Below are 20,204 nucleotides of genomic sequence, written 5' to 3'. Positions count from 1 at the left end.
TGGATGAGGCTCTGACCTCGCTGTGGTTTACAGTGAACAGTTTTCTACACACAGAGGTACTTGCTATCATCTAATTAGTTTAATAAAACAGGAAAAAAAGTCACCCTAACCAATATATTGCCCAGTATTTGCAAACTCTATTAACTGTACTGAAAGAGTTAATGCTTTCCCCTCTCCAGCAGTGCCCTCGAGGAGAACGTGGCTGGGAACCTTTATCAGCCTGTTCCAAGAGCCTCCTCACCCCAGAGAAGTCCAGCCCCCCTTAGAGGGCCACACTGCCCTCTGAGAGGCAGGTTAATTGCATTTTAAATGCACTTAGCAGCAGCCTCCCTGAGCCAGGGAGACATGGCTGGAAGCCTGTTGCTTGTTGGACGAGCTGGGTCAGAGAGAGATTGGTAAATCTAAGCAAATTTCTCCTCCTTCACCGTGCTGAGCTGCTCCCAGCCTCTCTCGATCTGTTGCCAAAGCAACGGTGACAGTGAGATGCAGGAGACCCAAGGTGCTATAAGCAGCGTACCAGGTCAGACAGAAGAGCCATTTCATGGAGTAGGGAATTAGAAAAGCTACAGTGGTCTGTGCACAAGGTTCATCAGAAGGAGGAGCCGGATCCCCCACAGGGGCTTTGGGGCTCTCAGCAGTGGTACTGCCCCCACTTCTGCTGTCTTTCAGCAGCAGGGTACAGCCCCATAGCAATGCGGTGAAAGACCAGATACCTGGATGGTGCTGGGTATCTAGCCCCACACAATCATCTCCTCTTTAGCTTTCCTGGGCTGTAGGTACTGACTGCCTGAGTCTGGACCCCCGCTCCTGATTTCAGAGAGAGGTTAGGAGCTGGCCCTCAAATGCAAGCGGTGGCAAAAGGCTGTGACTGTCTCAGGGACAGCTGCAGGAGCACAGGCCGGCTGGGGCAGCTGGATGTGCCCACCAGGGCATGTGCCACCCTCCTTTCACTGCACTGGTCACTCACTAAGGTTGCCAGCATCATGCCAAGCCTGCACAGCGTTTACAGCAGTGCCATTTTATTTGGATACCTTTGTGCAAGTTCCTCTAGTCTAGACAAGTGCTTGGAGCAGCATCAAGGTGAGCGAGCTCTCCTCTGGCAGAGGGATCCAGCTGCTTTTCCGTCTTGCTTCGCACATGCGAGACGGACACCTGGCTCCTCAGGTAAGGTGAGAAACGATCTCCTCCCTGGTACCTCTTCTCAAATGCTACACTGAACTATACACTGCAAGGTCTAATGAAAGTCCACCCAGGAGGACTCTGCTGACTTTACAACAGCTCCCTCTCCCAAAAGGCATGACAGCAGAGGACATCAAATTGCGTGAGCCCAGGGCTGTGTATCTGCAGGACTGTGGGACGACTGGAGAAGGGCACACACAGCACTGTGAGGAACACAGCAGCTTCTCACAGTGACAGGATGGTCGCACCCACCACTGCGATGCACTCGTGTTGCCCAGACGTGTGGCTGCCTTTAGGTAACTACTGCCATGGATTTTGCTATTTCCACATATTTGGGGGGATTTTAACAGCCACGGCTTTTGACATGCGAGGGGCTTGCCATGTGCACAAGCAGATTAAATGCAGACTGTCCAACAAGCTGTGCTACAGTACACAGCAGCAGCTCAGCAACAAGACGAGGCCAGGCTGGACCTTGGCAATGAGATGTCTGCGTGTTAAGCCTCAAAGAGCCCACAGAAACATTAACAGCAGTGTGCTAGCACTGCCACTGTGTGCCCCTCCTCCAGACCTGCCTCTATTAGAGGCATGACTTATGAATAGACGGTAACACTCTCAGCCACATTCAAGCCACAGTCACCACATGTCATGTGGTTCTCCCTAAAACACTGCCTTGACAAACGGCCACATTCCCATTTACTCCATCCCAGTTGCTAAAGAGGACTTTGTCAATGTGGAATCAGCAATTCCAGTTTGTGCTCACACAGCCCTTCTTAGATGTTTTGGCTGGCATTGAAGTGGCTTCCAGTTAGTACCAATTCAGCGGCAACAACCAACTGAGCGTGAACAGAAAGAGGCAGCATCCACAGTATTATCATTATCCCACATTAAGAGCAGAACAAAACCAGCAGAAGACTGACAAACAGGCCTGAGGTGCGAAAATCTGCACCTGGATCCTGAACAGTCACACAACACCTTGACAACAAGGTCTTGGAGACAGAACCCGAATGTCTGTAATATAGAAAACTAATGAGTGCCACTCCTGGGTATTTAGAGAGACACGGTTAACTCTCCCTGGTATACCTGGCAAGCACAGTTTGGACCTGGCCTGCTACACCAGCTCCAGCTGTCCTCTGGGCAGAGACTTCAAAGTCTGGCAATATTTGCATCTAGGGCATGAGCAGAACTCACTAGATGGAAATGAAAACTGGCTGCGAAATTCAGATCCCAGCCAGCGCTCCCGATGACAATGCCTCTTCTCCAAGAGGAGCTGGCACACGAAGTGCTTTGGCCATTCGCGCCAGCAGCTGGACGTGCAGAGCCTTTGTGCAGCACAGAAGGCAGCAGACGAAACTGTGGTTTTGCCTCTTGGCCTGAGGCTCAAAAGCTCCCTTCTTTCCACAGCTCTGTCTCCGCATCCCAACCCCATTACAAACCTACAAAGACTCAGTTCACAGACCTAACCCCCCAACCCCAAGGCCTTTGAGCACTTCAGGGATGAAAAGCAGAGAGATAATCAGGGTCATTTATCCCATGAGCCCTAAAGGTCTTACTAAACACAAAGGGCATTCATCGAACCCCGTTTCCTTCCTATTTTCTTCTCTTAAAGCTTGCGTCACCTCTGCCGCTCCAAACTGGGCAGCAGAACCGGGCTGCACAGTAGCAGCATCCATTAAACTGTGCCCTCGCCATGCTGGCTGGTAAAATAAAGCACAAAGGAGATGCCTGAAGTCCCCAGCTGCCCTGTGCCGGAGGCCATGGCTACTTCTGACTTAGAGGCACACAACCCTCATGCAGGGATGCAGCATGGGATAATGGCAGATGCCAGCTTTTTTGGCAGCTTCAGAGTCAGCAGTCAGACAAGTGAGAGTTGCCTCTGTTCCAAGCTAAGCTTCTTTACACTATCAGCACAACTCCTTAGCTAGATATCCAGGAGGGTTTCCTGATCCAAAATATTCCAACTTGTGAATCTGTGTCCACACTGCAGTGACCACCAGTGTAGACGCAGTCTGCTCTTCACGATAGAGCACAGTCCATAAGAGGACACTTAAAACACCCAAACCACTCTGGGAGACTGTAGCTCCAACAGAGTTTGTTACCCATGAACGATGGTAAGATCTGTTCCCATAAAACGTGACCCAATTACCAAATGAACAGAGTCTCTGATGGATGGTTCTTAGCTGTCTTGGCATTGTTACTGTCATGGCCACAGGCCAAGCACCACTTAAGCAAACTTTCAACATGCTTTTTCCTTATTTACCCAGACCTAGCCAAATCTGTAAGAAGCTGGTCACTCTCTTCAGAAGTGATTCTAAATACTTGGTTTTCTGAAAGCATGCTCTGGCAGATCCAAGCAAACGCTGAAGGCTGGAAACAAGGAGCGTTTCCTGTGTGGCCTCCCACATTTCTCCCCCAACAGCCCTCACTTTCAAAAGGAGGTCTATTTTTTCAAGGATCAGGATTAAAATTTGGAAGACTCAATATCAAAAGCAAACCCAGTACCAGGTCCTTCTAGGAAATGAGATACAACACAGCATACAAGGTAAGGAAGCTTTTTTAACAGCCACTCATTGCAACTGCAACATGCAAATAAACTCTATTTGCATCCTCCAAAAATCCCCTAACCAGCCAGCTCTGTTTCCATCATCCAGTACAGTTTCCACAGCTCTCCTGCGAGCCCAGCTCCACTTCACAGCCCCTTCCAGGCTCAGAAGCTGAGGCATTCACCAAAACGGTCCCATTCAGCACAGGTTTTGTGAGCCACTCTAAAGAAGGCACGAAGTGTCGGAGTGCTGTCATTACCTCTGGCAAACACCAGCACTCATAGCCCACAGGACGCAATAAGGAGTATCTCCACACTGAGTGACCCACTGATACAGAGCTGTCTCATTGCCTGGGCTGAGGCAGCACCAAAACTCCTGTAGAGAGCAGTGCTGCAGCAACTCCATGGAACAAAACAAGACAGCTCACGTATAGATGCAGCAGATATTACTACAGCCTTACTCAAAATGACTCTCCATCATCATTACACTTCAGCTGAAGTTGTCAGACCACTTTCCTCCACGTTCATGTGCTCCACATGTTTGCTGAAGTGCCCAAAGAAGATGAGCCAATAAATCCAAATTCAGTACCTAGTACTGATGTACCACCTTCACACCAAACAAAGACTTCTCAGAAACACAGTCCTCTTGGCACTGGACTATGGCAGGTGTGGCTGATCCTCTGGGTGGAATAAGCTCTTGAACTTATCTGCAGAGATGTCCCAAGAAGAAGCATGTTTCAGAAGAGGAAAGGCTGATGAAAGGAGCCAGATTTGGCCAATTACAAGCTGCCAGCAGTCTGGACTCAGAGCAGAGGGGTTTTTGAAGGTTTTTTTCCTATCATTTTAAGACCAGGACAAACATCATCCGTTCATTTACCACACCATGTCCTCTCCACGTGGCTTGCCTCTTTCTCTTAAAAGCTGGAGAAACAAAGTCCTGTGAAGACTTCTTGCTCGTAAAGGCTGAAAGAGTGTGCAGAGGTAGAGAAAGAAAGAAAGGGAAGGCAGCCACCGAGTTTCATGAAAACCTTCTGATAGCTTCTGCAATATTGTTTCCTAGCCTCTCTTCAGGGACACATAAGTGGATACACACCAGCACATCGTCACTCGGTGTGTGGTCTGGTCAGCCAAAACTGCTTTCTTTTCAGCCCACATCCTCTCTATAATTAAATGGAGCTGCCTTTCCCTTCACTGGCTTTCTAAAACCCTTGAAGAAGCTGAAGAGGGGTTGAAAGGAGGAAGAAGAGGTTTTGATTGTTTTCCTAAAGGTACTTTCTTCCACTGACCCCTCTATTTTAGGTACTTTTTCAAAGACATCTCTATTGTTTCCTTTGAAAACCTTTTATTTCTCAGAAAGAGAAAAAAAAAAAGTAAATATAGCCCTGTCCAGTTCAGAGATTAAAAAAAAAAAAAGCTCTATCAGGATATAACTCTAGGTGAGAATAATACCACATTAGTGTGCGTGTGTGTGTGTGTAATGTAACAGGGAAAGAGGAAAAACACAGGGGGAAGACAGCTGCCCAAGTTTTCGGCTTTCACAGCACAAAGCCACTCATTCTATTAGGAGTTGCTGCTTTAATTCCCAACAATATTTATGCACATGTTTTGGGGTCATCATCAGTGGGAAAAGAGCGTAATGCTCCAATGAAGTATAAGCAAAACTGGTCTCCCTAACCAGTGACCATGTCGAGGCAAGTTTTCAATACCCAAGACTATAGGACAGCCTTTGCCTCCGGTCATGGAGTAGAGATGGGATGAGCCAGGAAGCAGCAAGGACTTGCCGGTAAAAGTAGTCAATGAAAGAATTTTTTCCTTGTCTTCAATTCGTGATGCCTCAAAACTGAACACATCGCCTCTAAGCTTGTATGTCACATTTAATGTGCTTTCCTGGAAACATGGTATGTGTCACAGCTTTGGTTTACTCAGAACTGTGAGAGGTGGTCAGACTTTCCACTGAGTTACAATCTGTCAGTGGGTTGCGGTGGTATTGTTCAATCCCATGATATCAAGGCATGCTGCATTGCTCTGCTCTTGCATCTCATGACTGCAGGGCACCGTTCATGCATCAAGGGCATTAATTGGCTCAACCTTATGGCCAAAACCATACTGTTATTAAACATTTACTGCAACACAAAGGTCTCCGTGCAGTAGGAAGTGGTCTAAACCCCCTCTGATAATCTGACACTGCCCTCGCCCCCCTCTCTCTGCTTTCTGCCACAGAGAAAGTAGAAAGGGGTAAAAAAATAATAGCAATAATAAAATGCTTTGAGACTCCATAGCCAGCTGTCACTGTTGCACAGAGGCCAAGCTTTTATCCACTCAGTCTCAAGGTGTGCCACAGCTGAAAGGCAGGAGGCAGTGGACCAGTACACGTGGAAGGGAACAAACCACAACAGCAGAAATACATGTGGCCTCTGGCTGTGGCACAGGGACAGAGCTAAGGGAAGAAACAGAAGACTGACTCCACAGCACAAGGCACGAATGCAGTAACGCAGGTGTGGGATCTGGCTCTCTTGGCCAAGCAATTTACCCGGCTCTTTCAGAGCAGTTATGCTGCTCGCTGGGTGTCTTTCCACATCAGGACACTGTTGCACAGCCGTAACCTGCATCTGCTTGCACACTGCCTGGCTAAGCAGGGTGCTGTCAGTACTTCGCTTCACGATCAGACAACACCCTGACTCACAAAATTACATGAAGAGAGACACTAAGCTCACATGAAGATAACTCCCTCTCTACACATATTCCCTTGCTGTCATAGCTTGCCCAAGGCAGCTCTGTCACCCAGTTTATTTTCCATTCTAATTAGACAGTGCTTCCTGCCTCTTTCATTAACTCTCAGCCACTTCTGATCGTGAGATTACTGGGGAGCTAGTGTGGTCAGATCCACGCACTCCCCACCCAGCCAAGACACAGGAAAAGATGGACTTTCTTCCCCTTCCACTGTGTTGCTCCACAGCGTGAGGAGCTGTGGTCAGTTGGAAAGGCAACAGGCTGAACTGCCAGGCTGTATTCCCCAATGCAAAAGAAAAAATTTTAAAAAAATCAGGCAGCTGCAAGCCCTCCCTCTTGCCAAGCTGAGAAACAACTGCGCTTGGCAGGCAGGGCAGAGGGGCACAGGTTCACGTCCAGTGACAATTGCAAAGGAGGAAGAAATGTGGCCAAGAAGGGTTTCATCTGAGTCGTTAAGGCAACAAGGAGAGGGTAAAGCCTTGCCAGAGTCCATCAGCGTTGCCACGCTGCTCTGACCCGCCAGCAGCTCCCGCAGCACCTGGCTGTGGGCAGAGGTGCTGGGGTCCTGTTAAGGATCGGTGCCCTGCCAGGTGGGAACACTCTGTCCATACTGTCACCCCAGCCTTCGTCTGCTGCCCAATGCTTACCTGACAGAGAGAGTGAAATCTCCTGGGTTGCTCTTACTGGGTCGTGCCAGAAAGCTGCCATGGACACCCCTGGTCAGGAGCAGCTTCTCTGCCTCGATTCCGCTGATGTTGGGATGAAACCACCTGCAAAGTGCAAACACGAGGTGTCAAACGGTGACGAGGCCAAGCCTGCCCTGACTGCCTCCCCCACTGCCCGAGGGGCAGGTGCCATCCTCTCACCCACGAGGTAGGCACCGGGCCCCCGTCCCATCCAGCAGCACACCCGCCCTCCTCCCCACCACATCGCAGTAACAGCTTTCGCTCAGAAAAGCCCTCCTTTCAGACATTACCATGGAGAAAGTCTTCTGAGACATCCATCAAGAGAGGTCTCTTTCCCAAAGGACTTCATCCTCCTCTCCCTCAGCCCAGGCAAAAGCAAGACTCTAACCCTAATGGGAGATTCCCTCTCTGGAGGAAGCCACTGGCTGAGAAAAGTTTTGACTTTCCTGGCTCCAGATCAGATCCTGGCCAGCTGCTTCCTTCCCAGCCTCTGGTCTATCATGTTGCTGGCAAAGGAACTGGGACCAAGAAAGGGCCTGCATCCCTGAGGGCACCGAAGGCATTTCTGTAAGGGCTTCCCGGCAGAAAAAAAAAGGGAAAAACTCCAATATCAAGGGCACTAAACCTCTGGTTCTCCCCAGCAAGAACATGAGCCTCAGGCCTCTGGTCTTGCTCGTTTGAAGTCTCTTACAGTGAGAGGATGCTCAGAGCTGGAGAGAAGAAAGGTTTTCCTTTGAGCCGCTGTCCGGGAAGGAAAGCACATGCTCTGGTCTGCAACACACCGTGGCAGCCATGAGCCCTTATGTTACGAGAAGATTTCTTAAGCATCGGTGCAAACACAAGGGCAAGCGCGTGTTCCAGGATCTCCCTCTTCGTCCAGTCCACAAAGAAGAGGTCTGCTCCAGCCCTGGCTATGGCAGCCTCGACTCTTCAACTTCAGCTGAAGCAACAGCTTTTTGGCTCTCATTGTCATAGCTCAAGCCACGGTGCTGCAGCCACCTTTCCCTCGAGCACAGAGGAAAACGACCCAAGCAAAGTTCACAAAGTGTCACAAGCAGAATTCTCCGCACAGGACTGGCATGCAGCCAGGGAAGCAGCAGCAAAAGAAACGCTGCTGGAAAGCAACAGTGCCCTTGGTGTACATGTGTAACAGGACAGAGCAGAAAAGGCAAAGAGGGACAGCTCACCCTAAGGGGAAAAACGTTTCATCGTATTATGTGCTACTTTAATGTAATCTTTGTATTTTAAGTGTCATCAAACCATCTGCTGACCTCATTTCTGATGCTATCAGTCTTAATCAAGTTTTCTAGATGGAATCACAAGAACCAGTGTTTCCCCAGGCGTGAACTAAATATGTGTACTAAATATGCACACTAGACCAATGAGTTCCCATGCGACACCAGTTTTATGGCTCAATTTTTCAGAAGCCACTGAAAATCCCACTTTCTAAATGCCAGGCTCTTTTGAGTGATTTCAAAAGTCACACAAAGAGCATTCTGATTCCGAAAATATTGCTCAGTTTTAGATCATGCTCCAGCAGACATTTCCGCACGGGACTGCTGTAATACGTTTTGTGAGCAAAGAGGAGAAGATGAGCCACAACTAGCACCGTGTGACAACAAAGCCAGCTTATGGAGTGTTTCTGGGCAAGAGAACAGGCTGCACACTCAAAACCCCCTTCAGAGCAACGGATGATGCTGTAAGAGTTCCTGCAGAGGCAGACAGGTCTGCGGCACCACTCTGAACCAAAAGACTCAAAACTGCAACGCTCAGTTTTCCAAGTAAAGTGAAACGCGGGTTCTCAAGAGGAGCATATCTGGAAACACTTAGTGAGCTAGTTTCTTGTATACAGCTCTCTGTGCATCAGATTAGGGGACACGTGGTCCCCCCAAAGGGTTTGCAACTTTATCTCGACTGTTGCAGAGAAACACGTAACCTAGCATCTCGCTGAGTGCCTGCGTTAGGAAATACACCCAAAGACTAAACTGACAAACATAAGCACACACACACACTAGAGTGTGTTTGTCTCCAAGATATACAGAGAAAAGGTCAAGAAATGTCACCATCTCCGTCACAATTTGGGATTTCCTCCCTGCCACCACAAGCCAAACAGTTTTGATTAAAGATCCTTGAATTCTGGAGGAGGAGAGGTCTATTAGGGAAAGGCCATGGAAACAGATGGTAAACAGGAATCCCAGCCTTTCCAAGCCTTGTATTCCTGACATCACAAGAATGACACACTCTCATAAATCCACCATCCGCTGGGCCAGCACTTAACCATGCCGCAAAACTGCTACTGGCGCAGGAATGAATGCCTCTAATGGAGCTTAATGGAGCCCAGGGACAACACAAAGCTGCCAAAGGCCACACATAACGTTTCCACTGAATGCCTAATGGCAATAAAACCAGCACAATATTGCTGTCCAGAACAAAAAACCTAAGGAAACGTCTCTGGTAAAACAGTGGGATGAGAGCCCTCGTGAGCACGTGCCCATAGCCATGAGCACACACCAGTTCTGAGAACATCCCTGTCAGTGCGACAGCAGTGTCCTCCCAGGGGTGTACACTCCTCAAAGGCTGCCATGAGAACAGGAACCACACACCCCTGCGCATCCCCTCATCCCCCTGTCACTCAAGGGTCCCATGTAAGTACTTGTCCTGGGGTGCGGTACCCCAGCTGGAGCCAGGCCTGTGTGATGCTGAGAACAGACAACTTGGTGTAGGTTATCGGCATCAGGAAGAGGGCAGAGGTGTGCTGGGGCTGTAAACCTTCCAGCATCCGAGGCACTGGGCTCCCACAAGAAGAGGCAACAGGAACAAAAGGACCTTATGTTCAACCTTCTTCCAAGTGGAAGGATGGGTGCTTGGGAAGGGAGGACCAACCTCTTTCGTTTCCACTGCAGCAGCTGTGGACCACATCTACAAAATCCATTTGCATCAGTCCCTTCTCAGCATCTTTTTCTTGGTGAAATACTGAGAGGGAATAGCAGGGGCCACTTACAAACTCCCTGCAAACACTCAAGAGTGGGATAGCACTGTATAACGAGAGAGGGAAGGAGTATACTGGGGGCAAATCTGGGGCTCTGTCAACTTTGATGTTGTCTTTGTGTCACTAAACAGAAACCTAAACGCTCAACACCCTTTCCCTTAACGACTCCCACTGCTTGGATGGGGGCCAATTCATACACACATACACTGACCGCTTGTTATTTTGCTTGCAAGAAGCATAAACGATGAGCTGAGGAGAAAACCTTTGCAGCCCTCACAAACAGAAGAGGGAGAAAAGGCAACTTCCAAATTCAGCAGCAAAAAAAAAAAGAAGCCAGAAAAAAAGGGGAAAAGCCATCTGCAAGCATAGTCCTCTCCCATGGACTTCCAGAACAAAGAAAACCTCCTTGCACAGCTCACCTTCGGAGCGCTGTGTATGAACAAGAACATTGCCTGGCACTGTCTCGCAACGGCTGCCTTTTTGAGCCAGGGAAGATGCTACAGGCCTATGGCACGAAAGGGGTATTTTTAAATTCAAGGTCATCTCCATTTGGGAATTCTGGTCCTGGAATTGAGCACTTGCTCCCCAGAGGCTTCTCTGTCTGGACTACGTGGGAATTTGCAAAATCCATGAGTTTCGTTGCAGCACGTCCTCAACCCCTTGTGCAGCTCAGAGAGCTACAGCTGACTCAAAACCCCCCTCTCCCACTCACAGGGAATTCTGGCACACCTATTTCCAGGTCCCAGTTCACTCCCTGTTCCTGTGGAACAGCGGAATAAAAAAAAAAACACAACAGCAAACCCAGCCAAAACTGAACTCCAGGCTCTTTGGCTTGTGAAGGTTGCCCCATCCTGCTCACTCGATGCACACCAAGAGCCTGCCTGCTCTGAAGCTCTCTGCAGCTTCATCCTGTGAGCAAAGGCACAGCTGCCACGGCCACTACATAGCCCGAGGTGCTTTAATCAATTCAGCTTGTTTTTCTCCTGACCTGGGGTAAGCTGTACTTGCAGAAAGCTTCTTTAGAGCTGTTCTTCATTATGGTTTTTACTGGAATACATTTGTTGGTAAGCAAAACCAACCCACAACAGAGCAGACAAGAAGAAAGCACCAACCCACACATCTCTCACTAAATAGCAATACTAAAACCTGCAAACAGCCTTAGAGTCCCACAGACTGCAAGCTCTAGCTGGGTGTCGGAGGAGCAAGCACCGCTCACTTTCAGGTGAACCCTGGGCTTCAAGTCAGACCTTTTGGACTCACAGATTGTTTATAGGAAGATCTGCAATATTCTGAGAAGGAAAGCAAGTAGAGGATCCAAACTAGACCCTCAGCATAGAGAGAAAAAAAAAGCAGCAGTGCATTATTAATATTCCACTGTTGTTCTGATGTCAGCAAATGACAAGCATCATTGTGCAGCAGGTGATTCAGGCAACTGCTCTATCGTTGGCACTTTTTGCAGAACTGAGTCACCCCAAAAGAAACACTTTAAATAAGAGTGGGGATCTAACAGCTTTTAATTTCTACCACTTCAAGTAAATACACACTATCCACTTCAGGCAATGCTGCTTTCCTGCAGAGAAATGCATTTCCCTTCTATCGTTCAATCCATCTAAAAATCAAACTTAAATTAAAAAGCCACCTGCAAGTGCCTTTCAGAACTAAAGCTACACAAAGAAATGTATTCAAATAAACAGAGAGAAGATGGAGAGCCTTGCACACAGTGCTCAGTCCTCAATACAGACTAACAGAAAGCCAGTGCTTGGGCTGTGGAGGGTAAAGGGGGTACATTTGGTCAGAAGGGGAACTGCTCCTGCACGGTGGGGGGGGCTCTGTGCAGGTGCCCGCATCAGCTCTCATACGCCTACAGCTGGCCCTTGTCGAATGGCCCCCCTGCCCCTCCCCACAAAACCCTTGTGGGCCCCGTTCGAGGGCTCAGTGGTCAGCAGAAGCAAATCTGGGCAACAGCCAGACCCTTTCCGACCCTGTGGGCACCAAGATAAGTAATGGTGGTGGCATAGCTCCCCAGGCCAGGTAAATCAGATACAGGGACCTTTGGCTTCAGAACACGTCCTTGGGTGGGAGCAATGTTCCAGCAGAAGCTCTGGAAAAGGAAACCTTTCTCTGTGTTAAAAATCAAATATTTTTTCTTCAATTACTAAAGAGTTATTGTTCCCATCCAGTATTACTCATTTCCTCCCTAACACAAGCAGGAATGCTTTCTTCTGCTGGAATGCATCCTTGTGCCCCTGTCTTGGGATAAACCAGAACAAATAGTTGAGCAACACCATTACATCCTCAGAAATCTATAAAACAAGGCATTTTTAAAAGCCTAGCTGAGAATCCCAGTATCCTAAATAGCTCCAGCAAGCATCCCACAGACAAAAAGCACCTGAAATGATACTTCTGAAATGATTTACAGGCCACTAAATGTGGCATTGGGGCAGCAGGATGCCAGCATCCTGATTCACCAGCAGACAAACTCCTGAAAATGACTGTCTGAGATATTGCAGGGAGATACAGCTAACTCTTACGGAGCTGTGCTGGGGCCTAAGATCCTTTAACCTACGGGTAAACAGTAAAGTTCCTAAGCAAGGTCCCAAAGGAGGTGGAAGCAAGTTATTCCAGATCACCATCTTTTCTTCTTGCCCTTCTCTCACATACTCAAAGAAGGTGCAATGTGCATCTTGCACAGATAAGAAAGCTGCCAAGTGAACATGCTGGCTGCTGAGCTTCCCAGAGCAGCAGACAGGATATCTGATACCCCAGAATACTGCACACACGAAAGCCAAAGTCACCACTGAAGACTTGAAACCAATTGCCACAGGGCTTGGTAACAGCATGTGCCCAGGGTTTCACTGCACTTATTTTGGGGCATCCCAGAGAAGCCAGCACCAGGTGTGCATCTATGGCAGCCCCTCATTTCCCTGGGTTTGGGGGCCAATTTAGCCCAACGGCAGCAAGAGAATTTGGAGAGTTTGTAATGGCAAAACTTCTTTTTGTTAGGCTTGGAGAGGATCAAAGTAAATGTGGCTCAAGAGACACTGCCTACGCGCTTCGTGTGTGGTTAGCACTGTTTGATTCCACAAACTCCAACCCAGCAAGACGAGGTGGCTCAAGAAACTGGAAAAGGGGGAGGAGGGGACCAACCGCCACCAGACTTCCCTTCTGCCGTGCTACAGCCTCTCGACACTAGCCAGGAGCAAGGGTCAATGTTCACAGCAGATGCTGTCAATACAGGGCAGATGGAGCCCCCAGTTCCACCGCAGCAAAGGAAGGGGAGGATGTGGACCCTGCCCTTGGAGACAGTCGAGCAAATAAACAACTGAAACTTCTTCCAGCAGAGAAATAAGAAGGATGGCTTGTGAGAGCCGGCGTAACGTGGGGCAATGCAGTGCTTTTTGCAAGACTAAGTTTCCTATTCAGCAAATAGGAAGAAATCTTCAGAGCTGCTTAAAGGATACAGACTCTTATTATCCATTTAAAGGGAATATAAGACCCATCAGTTTGTGTTTGCACACAACAGAGAAGCTCCTTTCAGTGCTGAACAGTGAAGGGTACATACCACTTGAGCTCTCACGACATGAAGCAGAAATGAAGCTGGGACAGTCACAGAAGCAATCCTCCCTCTGCAAGGTTATTAATCCTTAGAATGGGACTAGGAGGTGCAAATTTCTGGGCTGAGTGAACGCTGCTGTCTGATTCCTGCAAGAGACCTCTGGTATGGAGGAGGAGGAACACACATGAATCAGGATCCTGGCTTGGAGAACAGAGAAGCAGCTCTTTTTTTGAGGGAGACTTACTTAGACTGGGACTGAGACCCCGCTGCCTCTGGGAACAGCAAGGCTCCCCACAGCTTGCCTGTGGTTGGGGAACATCACGCCCGCACACTCGGCAAGGCTGCTTTGGCCTCAGCTGCCTGGCGACTTGGACAAGGTACCAGATTACAGTAGAAGACCCAGAGCTAGCAGGAACATTTAGACCCATTTGTCAGAGGAATGCCACCTACTGAAGAGACCAATATCTGTCATGCCAGTTTCCAGGAGGAATGAAAAATGCATTTCCTGCTTGCATGTTTGGGGCTTTCTGCAGGTATGACTGAGGGTAGGAAGCAGCTCTCCAAAGAGCAGGAGAAACTTGCTGGTGGGAGCAGGGTGCTGCTCACAGACCACCTGGGGTCCAGCTGAGCAAGGAAGCCCATACTGTGAGAAATCGTCAGACCACCACACACTGCCAGCAGCTCTTCAGTTTATGAACCCCCCAGGCTGCCAAAGGAAGAGCAGACCTTCTAGAAACTACTCAGGACACCATGCAAAACAGAAAGCATCCCAAGTGTCAGTAGTGCTACCTTCAAGCTGTTCTACACAGGCATGGCTGCGTTTCTCAAACCTGACAGAGCCCGCACAGCCTCCTTTGTTGGTTCATCTAGTCTGGTTCAATTCAAATCCTATCAGAAGACTCACACCAAGAATATCCTCAAGGGAGTGTATTAAATAACTATACCCTGCAAACCTATTCGGTTCTACATACAGGTAAATATTTTCATTTTCCTAAAGCGATCAGCATCATGACAGCTAACCATGCCAGTGCACATCATCTAATATCCCCCAAGACTTCAGTAAAGAACTTTAAAACAACCGAAAACATTCTTACTACATTTCTAAATCAGCATACTAATTTCCATAGCAGGTACAGAAGCCTGCATTGCACTCTCTGGGATGCAACCATCCCTTCTATAGAACCTGTCTTGGTTCTTTCCCTATATATTTTACAGGATGTTTCCCTAATGGATCACACACTCCAGTGAGAACGGTTAACTACTTTCTCTGAGAAGGTACACACCCCGTTTTCACCAAATTCCAGTAGGATCTAGATGTCCCATGTCCTTTGGCTCATTTAAAGAGTCCAACTTCTGCACAAACCAAGTTCTCACCACTAGCACAAACAGCCAACTCAAAGCAAACACGGTGTTTATGCAGAAAGCCTGGCCTGTTTCCACAAGCAGGGCTGTTTACTCCAACACTTAAAGATAAGGAACAGCACAAGCAGTAGTGAAGAGCAGATGGACGGGTTGCTGAGGCCCTGACCCTGAACAGAGGCGGGTGGGATTGCTCCCAACAAGCAGATTACAGTTTTCACCAACTTCTCAAACTGTCTCGGAGAGAAGGACGGTGGCTCCAGCCTTTTCGCAGCCTCCCCCGATCACTCTCACAAACAGGGCAGAGTGCTTTAAAGATGCCCTATGCCCCTTTGCCAACAGGTTTTGATACCCAAAGAAAGATTCCAGTGACAAATCTGGGAGAGAGGCACAGAAGCATGATCTGTACTTCATGCGACACCACTGAGGTCTCCTGGTTCCTGATGAACCCTTCAATAAAAGTAACACAGACTCCCAGAGTAGCTGTACAACAGCAGGTAAGCAGGATAAAACCCTGCCACGCTTTAGACAGGAGTAACCAGCTTCCCCACCCCTACCCCCAGACAACAGTTGGACAAGAGTTGAAAAAAGAGCAGTATTGAACAGCAAGGGTGAAAAGGTGTGCTGGGTTGGAAGGGGCCAGAGACCCTTTTCTGCTGCAAAGCAGAAATCAAACTCTCATTTCAGGAGGGGCAGATCGGCAGTTTGGCAGCCAAACTCTGCAGCTATTCACAGGGTTTTGTGGACTCCTCTTGTAACCAACTGGTGTAGCCCACTGGATTTAAATACCACAAGAAAAAGCAAATGCTAGCAACCCACTTTGTGGGCACCAGCCAGTCTAGGCTGAGGATGCACGCACGTTTCCAACCACCAGCCCCATCTCTTTCAGAACGGCCAGGTTCCCACCAACACCCTGTGAAATAGCCCCGGTTTTGCTCGGCACTTTTTTCCCCCCCTATTCAATTTCAAGGCATATGGTTAGCGAATGCGTGTGCACAGAGGGGCTTCCCCAGGGAAAACACAACCAGAACAATGCAGAGCACTATGTCAGAGAGAAGGGATGAGGAAAAGGAGCACGACAACAGCAGGCACAGACAGCACTGGGGAGCTGATCAGCCTAACGGTGCGCATTATGCATGGCCAGGTCCTGCAGAACTCTTCTGCCAGGCTCAGGTCAGAGAGGGTCTTGCCCAGGTGCGGCAAAGCAGCAGGAGAGGCAGAGACACAAAACCTGGAGCCCTGGTCCTGCATACCAGAGCCCAGGATGCAAACCCACTGGCAAGCCCCAGTGAAGCTGCTGGTCCTGTTTTTGACAGCTACCAACACTGCCAGGAGGGATGACCAGCGCTGCTCCATCTTCACGCCCTGCTGCACCACTGAAACCAGGCTATAGGAACTGCTCACACCCCCTTGGCAGCTTAGGTTTCAAGCCCAGGGAAGCCCTCCCTCCATGTCTCTGGAAAGCCAAGCCCCCTTTCTAGCACCCTCTGCCTTCCCAGCAGCTTTTGAAGCCAGCTAACATGTCAAAGATCAATATCAAGGCAAGGGCAACTTTTCCATTTCATTCTGCAGTCTCTGGGCCAGTCCCTCGCGAGACCATCCCCAGCCCACTGCCTTTCTGCAGGATGTGCCACTGATGCTTGTGCAGAGAGGGTGTAAAACAGCTTTGGCTGAGGCAATGGAAACCTCAGCCTACATCTCTGCCCATTAGATGATGGCCTCCAGGAAAGGCAAAGCAGAGCTGCTTTGAGCTGCAGAGCAGCAGCATACCTAACGCTCCTCCATGTCACACTCAAAGAGGAGTTTTAATTCACCACCCACGTTTTGGTTTGAAACTCAAATACTACGTTCAGAAAGGGTTTCATATACAGCTCTTCAGAAAAGCTTTTCTATAAATGTCACTTGCAAGACAGTGCACTGGGCAGAGTGGTTTCAGTCAAAGAAACTGGTTTTAGTTAGAGATTAGCAATGCCCTCTGACTACACGGGTAAGATCAGTTTCATGACTTTGTCTTTTAATTCCAATTTCAATCCTGCCCCTGGAGACCTGGAGGATGGCGGCTGGACAGACCCACAGCTGCCATCCTGGGGAAGGGGGTGGCTTCTGCTGAAACAGGAAGAGGAGGGTACATGTACAAAACCCAGCTAGAAGCAAAAGCACTCGCCAGGAGCTCTTTTCCTGCAGGCCTTACAAAAACAGGAGCAGGCAACACCCTCCTGGCAGGGAGCTGGTGCAGACAGTTTCCATTTACTGGCTCCGGAGCCTCAGCTGGCATTAATTGTTAATTAATATAAATTCACATCTGTCCCATCTCCTTGACACATGCAAGATTCTGCACTCATCTACTCCCTATGATTCAGTCCCTTTATCTAAATTATTCTAATCCATGCTTGCCATTGGCACATCTTCCCCTCTTCATGTGCTGTCCCATTCATTCACCTTCTGAGTGATCCACCCCATCTCCCCCATCTCTGTCACAGTCTCAGCAAAGGGTTTCAAGTCGGTTAGGTGTCTAAAGCAATGATTTTACCTAAGAAACTAGATAGCTTGTTAAATCTGGCTGACATCAGAACAGAGAGAAATCACTCCAAGGACAAACACCACAAAAAACTCCTGTCACAGAAACAGCAGCCAGTTAAGGCTACGCATCAGTTCCTCTGCCCAGGATGGATGCACAGGCGAACACATCATCCAAAGGACCTGGCAACTCTGCGGTCCCAGACTCTCTGCTTTGCAGAGTCTGCAAGGGTTCACTCTGCTTCTCTGCTTTAATGCGAAACTGTTAAAATTAGCATTTTGACTGACGCTCTTTCCACTCGAAACAGACCCCGCTCTTTTCGCCTGTCTCACTAATACGAACCAAAGCACACAGCTACAGTATGCCCTCCATCGCTGGAGCCAGTGACTGGCCACTTAACCACAGAGACGTAGCAGCCACATTATCCAAGACAGCACTTCTCCAACTGTGTGCAGAAACATTCCCCTTTGTTAACTTGGCTGCTGTGTAGCCAAGACACAGTCTGGACTGATAAAGATGTAGCCAAGTCCTTCTCTGAGCTGTCTCCTGGTTGAGAGCCTGCAGTGACAAGTGCAGGCACAGCAGCCCTTCATTCAAGCATGCTAAGGTGGAACTTGTCAACCTCTTAACTCCCTTCATAACACAGCCACAACCAGGAGCAGAGTCCCACCGTGACAGATACTGCAGAAAGCTCTAAGAGTGGTCCCTGCCACAGGATGTCATGATGTGAAGCCTGGGAAGAAGAGTGTGGGAGAGGCCAGAAGTAACGTGGCTTGCTGAAGTTTACCCAGAGAGACCAGGACTAGGACTGGTGCTTCCCACTCCTATCAAACACAGCCTCCAAGCTGGGTCTAATATCCATTAAGGCTGACCAAGCCTGGAAGGACAATACACAGCTCAAAGAGCCTGAAAAGGACTCCAAGCTTCCAGGCTGACCTAGCAACTGCCAATGGTGTCCAGTAGTGACCTCTGTGCTCTGCCACGGCTCTCCCAGCCCAGGCTCCATCGCTGACCGCTCGCTCCGTGGAAGTGGCTCTGCTCTACCCAGGCCAGAGCATGGGCGCTGGGGGAAAGGAAGAGTCTGTGAGCAAAGTTCACTTCTCTAAAAAGGCTTCACATAATCTAAGATGTGAATAGTCAAAATGCAATCTCGTAGTCACCTGCTATCTCTCTGGGGAAACCCAAGACTATCAATCGAGTCATCAGATCAAAAATAGCAATTTCCAGAGGAAAAGTCAGAAATTGCAAACGCAGACCTTCCCTTTGTGGAGAATACTTCTACCCACAGTGCACCGCACATGGTTTTCACTCTCTGTGTTAAGGAGGCCTGAATGAACTTTACAGACAAAAGGTCATGTTCTTACCCTTCTCACTAGATACCCAGTGTGACAGCCTTGCTACGGGGAGAGAAAAAAGAGAGAAAAAAAGACAAAAGACGGTCATATTCATATTCTTCCTTTTGACCCAAATACGCACTTGCCAGGAGGGAGGCTGTGACACAGAGCACCCCAGCTGAGTGCCCTCCCATGGGCTCTCCTGGCTCTGCAGCAGCTCTTTGTCCCAGCCAGCACACAAGAGCCATGGACACGGACACGGGCAGCTCGGCTGCTGCAGGCAGAACAGACTGTCAGCACATCTCTTCTGCATCCACGTTCAGCTACTCGCAGGAAAGCTGGGATGATTTCCTGCTGACAGTTCAGCAAGGGCTCTTGGCACACAAGCTGCCCCATTTCTGCTGCTCATTTAGTCACACACCTGTTCCGGTGGCATTTCTATCTGGATCCTTCAGCTCTAGTTTTAGCAACACAGCTCACCCTGGCTTCAGGAAAGATGGAGGAGGATCAGCAGGTGTAAAAGAGAGGAGAGCTCACGGGAGATGCTGATTTCACAGCTACTTGTCTCAGTGATCCTTCCAGCCATCGAGGTTAGCCTAGGCCATATCCAAGTTGAAGTGGCTGCACAGACCCTGATACCCCCCCAGCTGCACACATCAAGCCAGAGCGTTCGAAGGCTCTGCCTGCCCTGGGGACCTCCTCACAGCCCATCTCACACTACTGATACAGAAAACCTCTTTCACCACCATGTCTTGCACTCCTCAGATAACCGTCCTACAGCAACAAGGAAAGGAAGCCATGGACAAAATTAGCACCCAGGGCACAAAAACACATCATCTGCAGACAAAACCGGCAGCGTGCTCCACAGGACTCGAGCAAACAGCAAGGCACCGGAGCACAAGCGCGTGACCCGGCCTTCAGCTGCAGCACGATGCTACACGCTCGCGTGGGCACACATAAAGGATGTGAAAGAAAGTGGCACCTGCCCGCCATGGCACCTACCCTCTCCTCCTCACCCCAGCTCCGTGAGCAGCTGCTGTCCGTGCCACGGCACCTGCCACTGCATCTCTGCCGAGGCCAGCCCCTGGAGCCCTCCTGGGAGGCTGCAGCACGCTTGCACACGTGTGCAGAAAACGAGGGATTATGCCTGTATCGTTTTGAAGGTCTACCATCGCTCATGCTCCATCATTTTGCAAACACTTGGTCTAGCAGCTCTGGTCCTTACAGCAACAGGCTGCACAAACTCGAGCACACATCTTGCTCGAGCTCTCCCCTTGCTAAAAAGACTTCCTGCAACAATGTCCTAACACCCAG

General features: G+C 49.2%; 1 protein-coding gene across 2 annotated transcripts in view; it reads right to left on the bottom strand.

The window, feature by feature from the left end:
• Positions 1-20,204, bottom strand: part of LOC104373420 (tyrosine-protein phosphatase non-receptor type 11) — a 37,103-nt gene that overhangs the window by 12,444 nt on the left and 4,455 nt on the right. For both annotated transcript variants that reach the window (XM_086625516.1, XM_009979319.2), the window contains exon 2: positions 7,096-7,218. In XM_086625516.1, the coding sequence (XP_086481642.1) occupies positions 7,096-7,218 (123 nt within the window). The remainder of the gene's footprint in view (positions 1-7,095; positions 7,219-20,204) is intronic.

Source organism: Tauraco erythrolophus, chromosome 23 (assembly GCF_009769465.1).
Source record: "Tauraco erythrolophus isolate bTauEry1 chromosome 23, bTauEry1.pri, whole genome shotgun sequence".
In the NCBI taxonomy this organism is placed as follows: domain Eukaryota; kingdom Metazoa; phylum Chordata; class Aves; order Musophagiformes; family Musophagidae; genus Tauraco; species Tauraco erythrolophus.
Note: the sequence above shows the minus strand (reverse complement) of the source record. Positions and strands in the feature narration are given on the sequence as shown.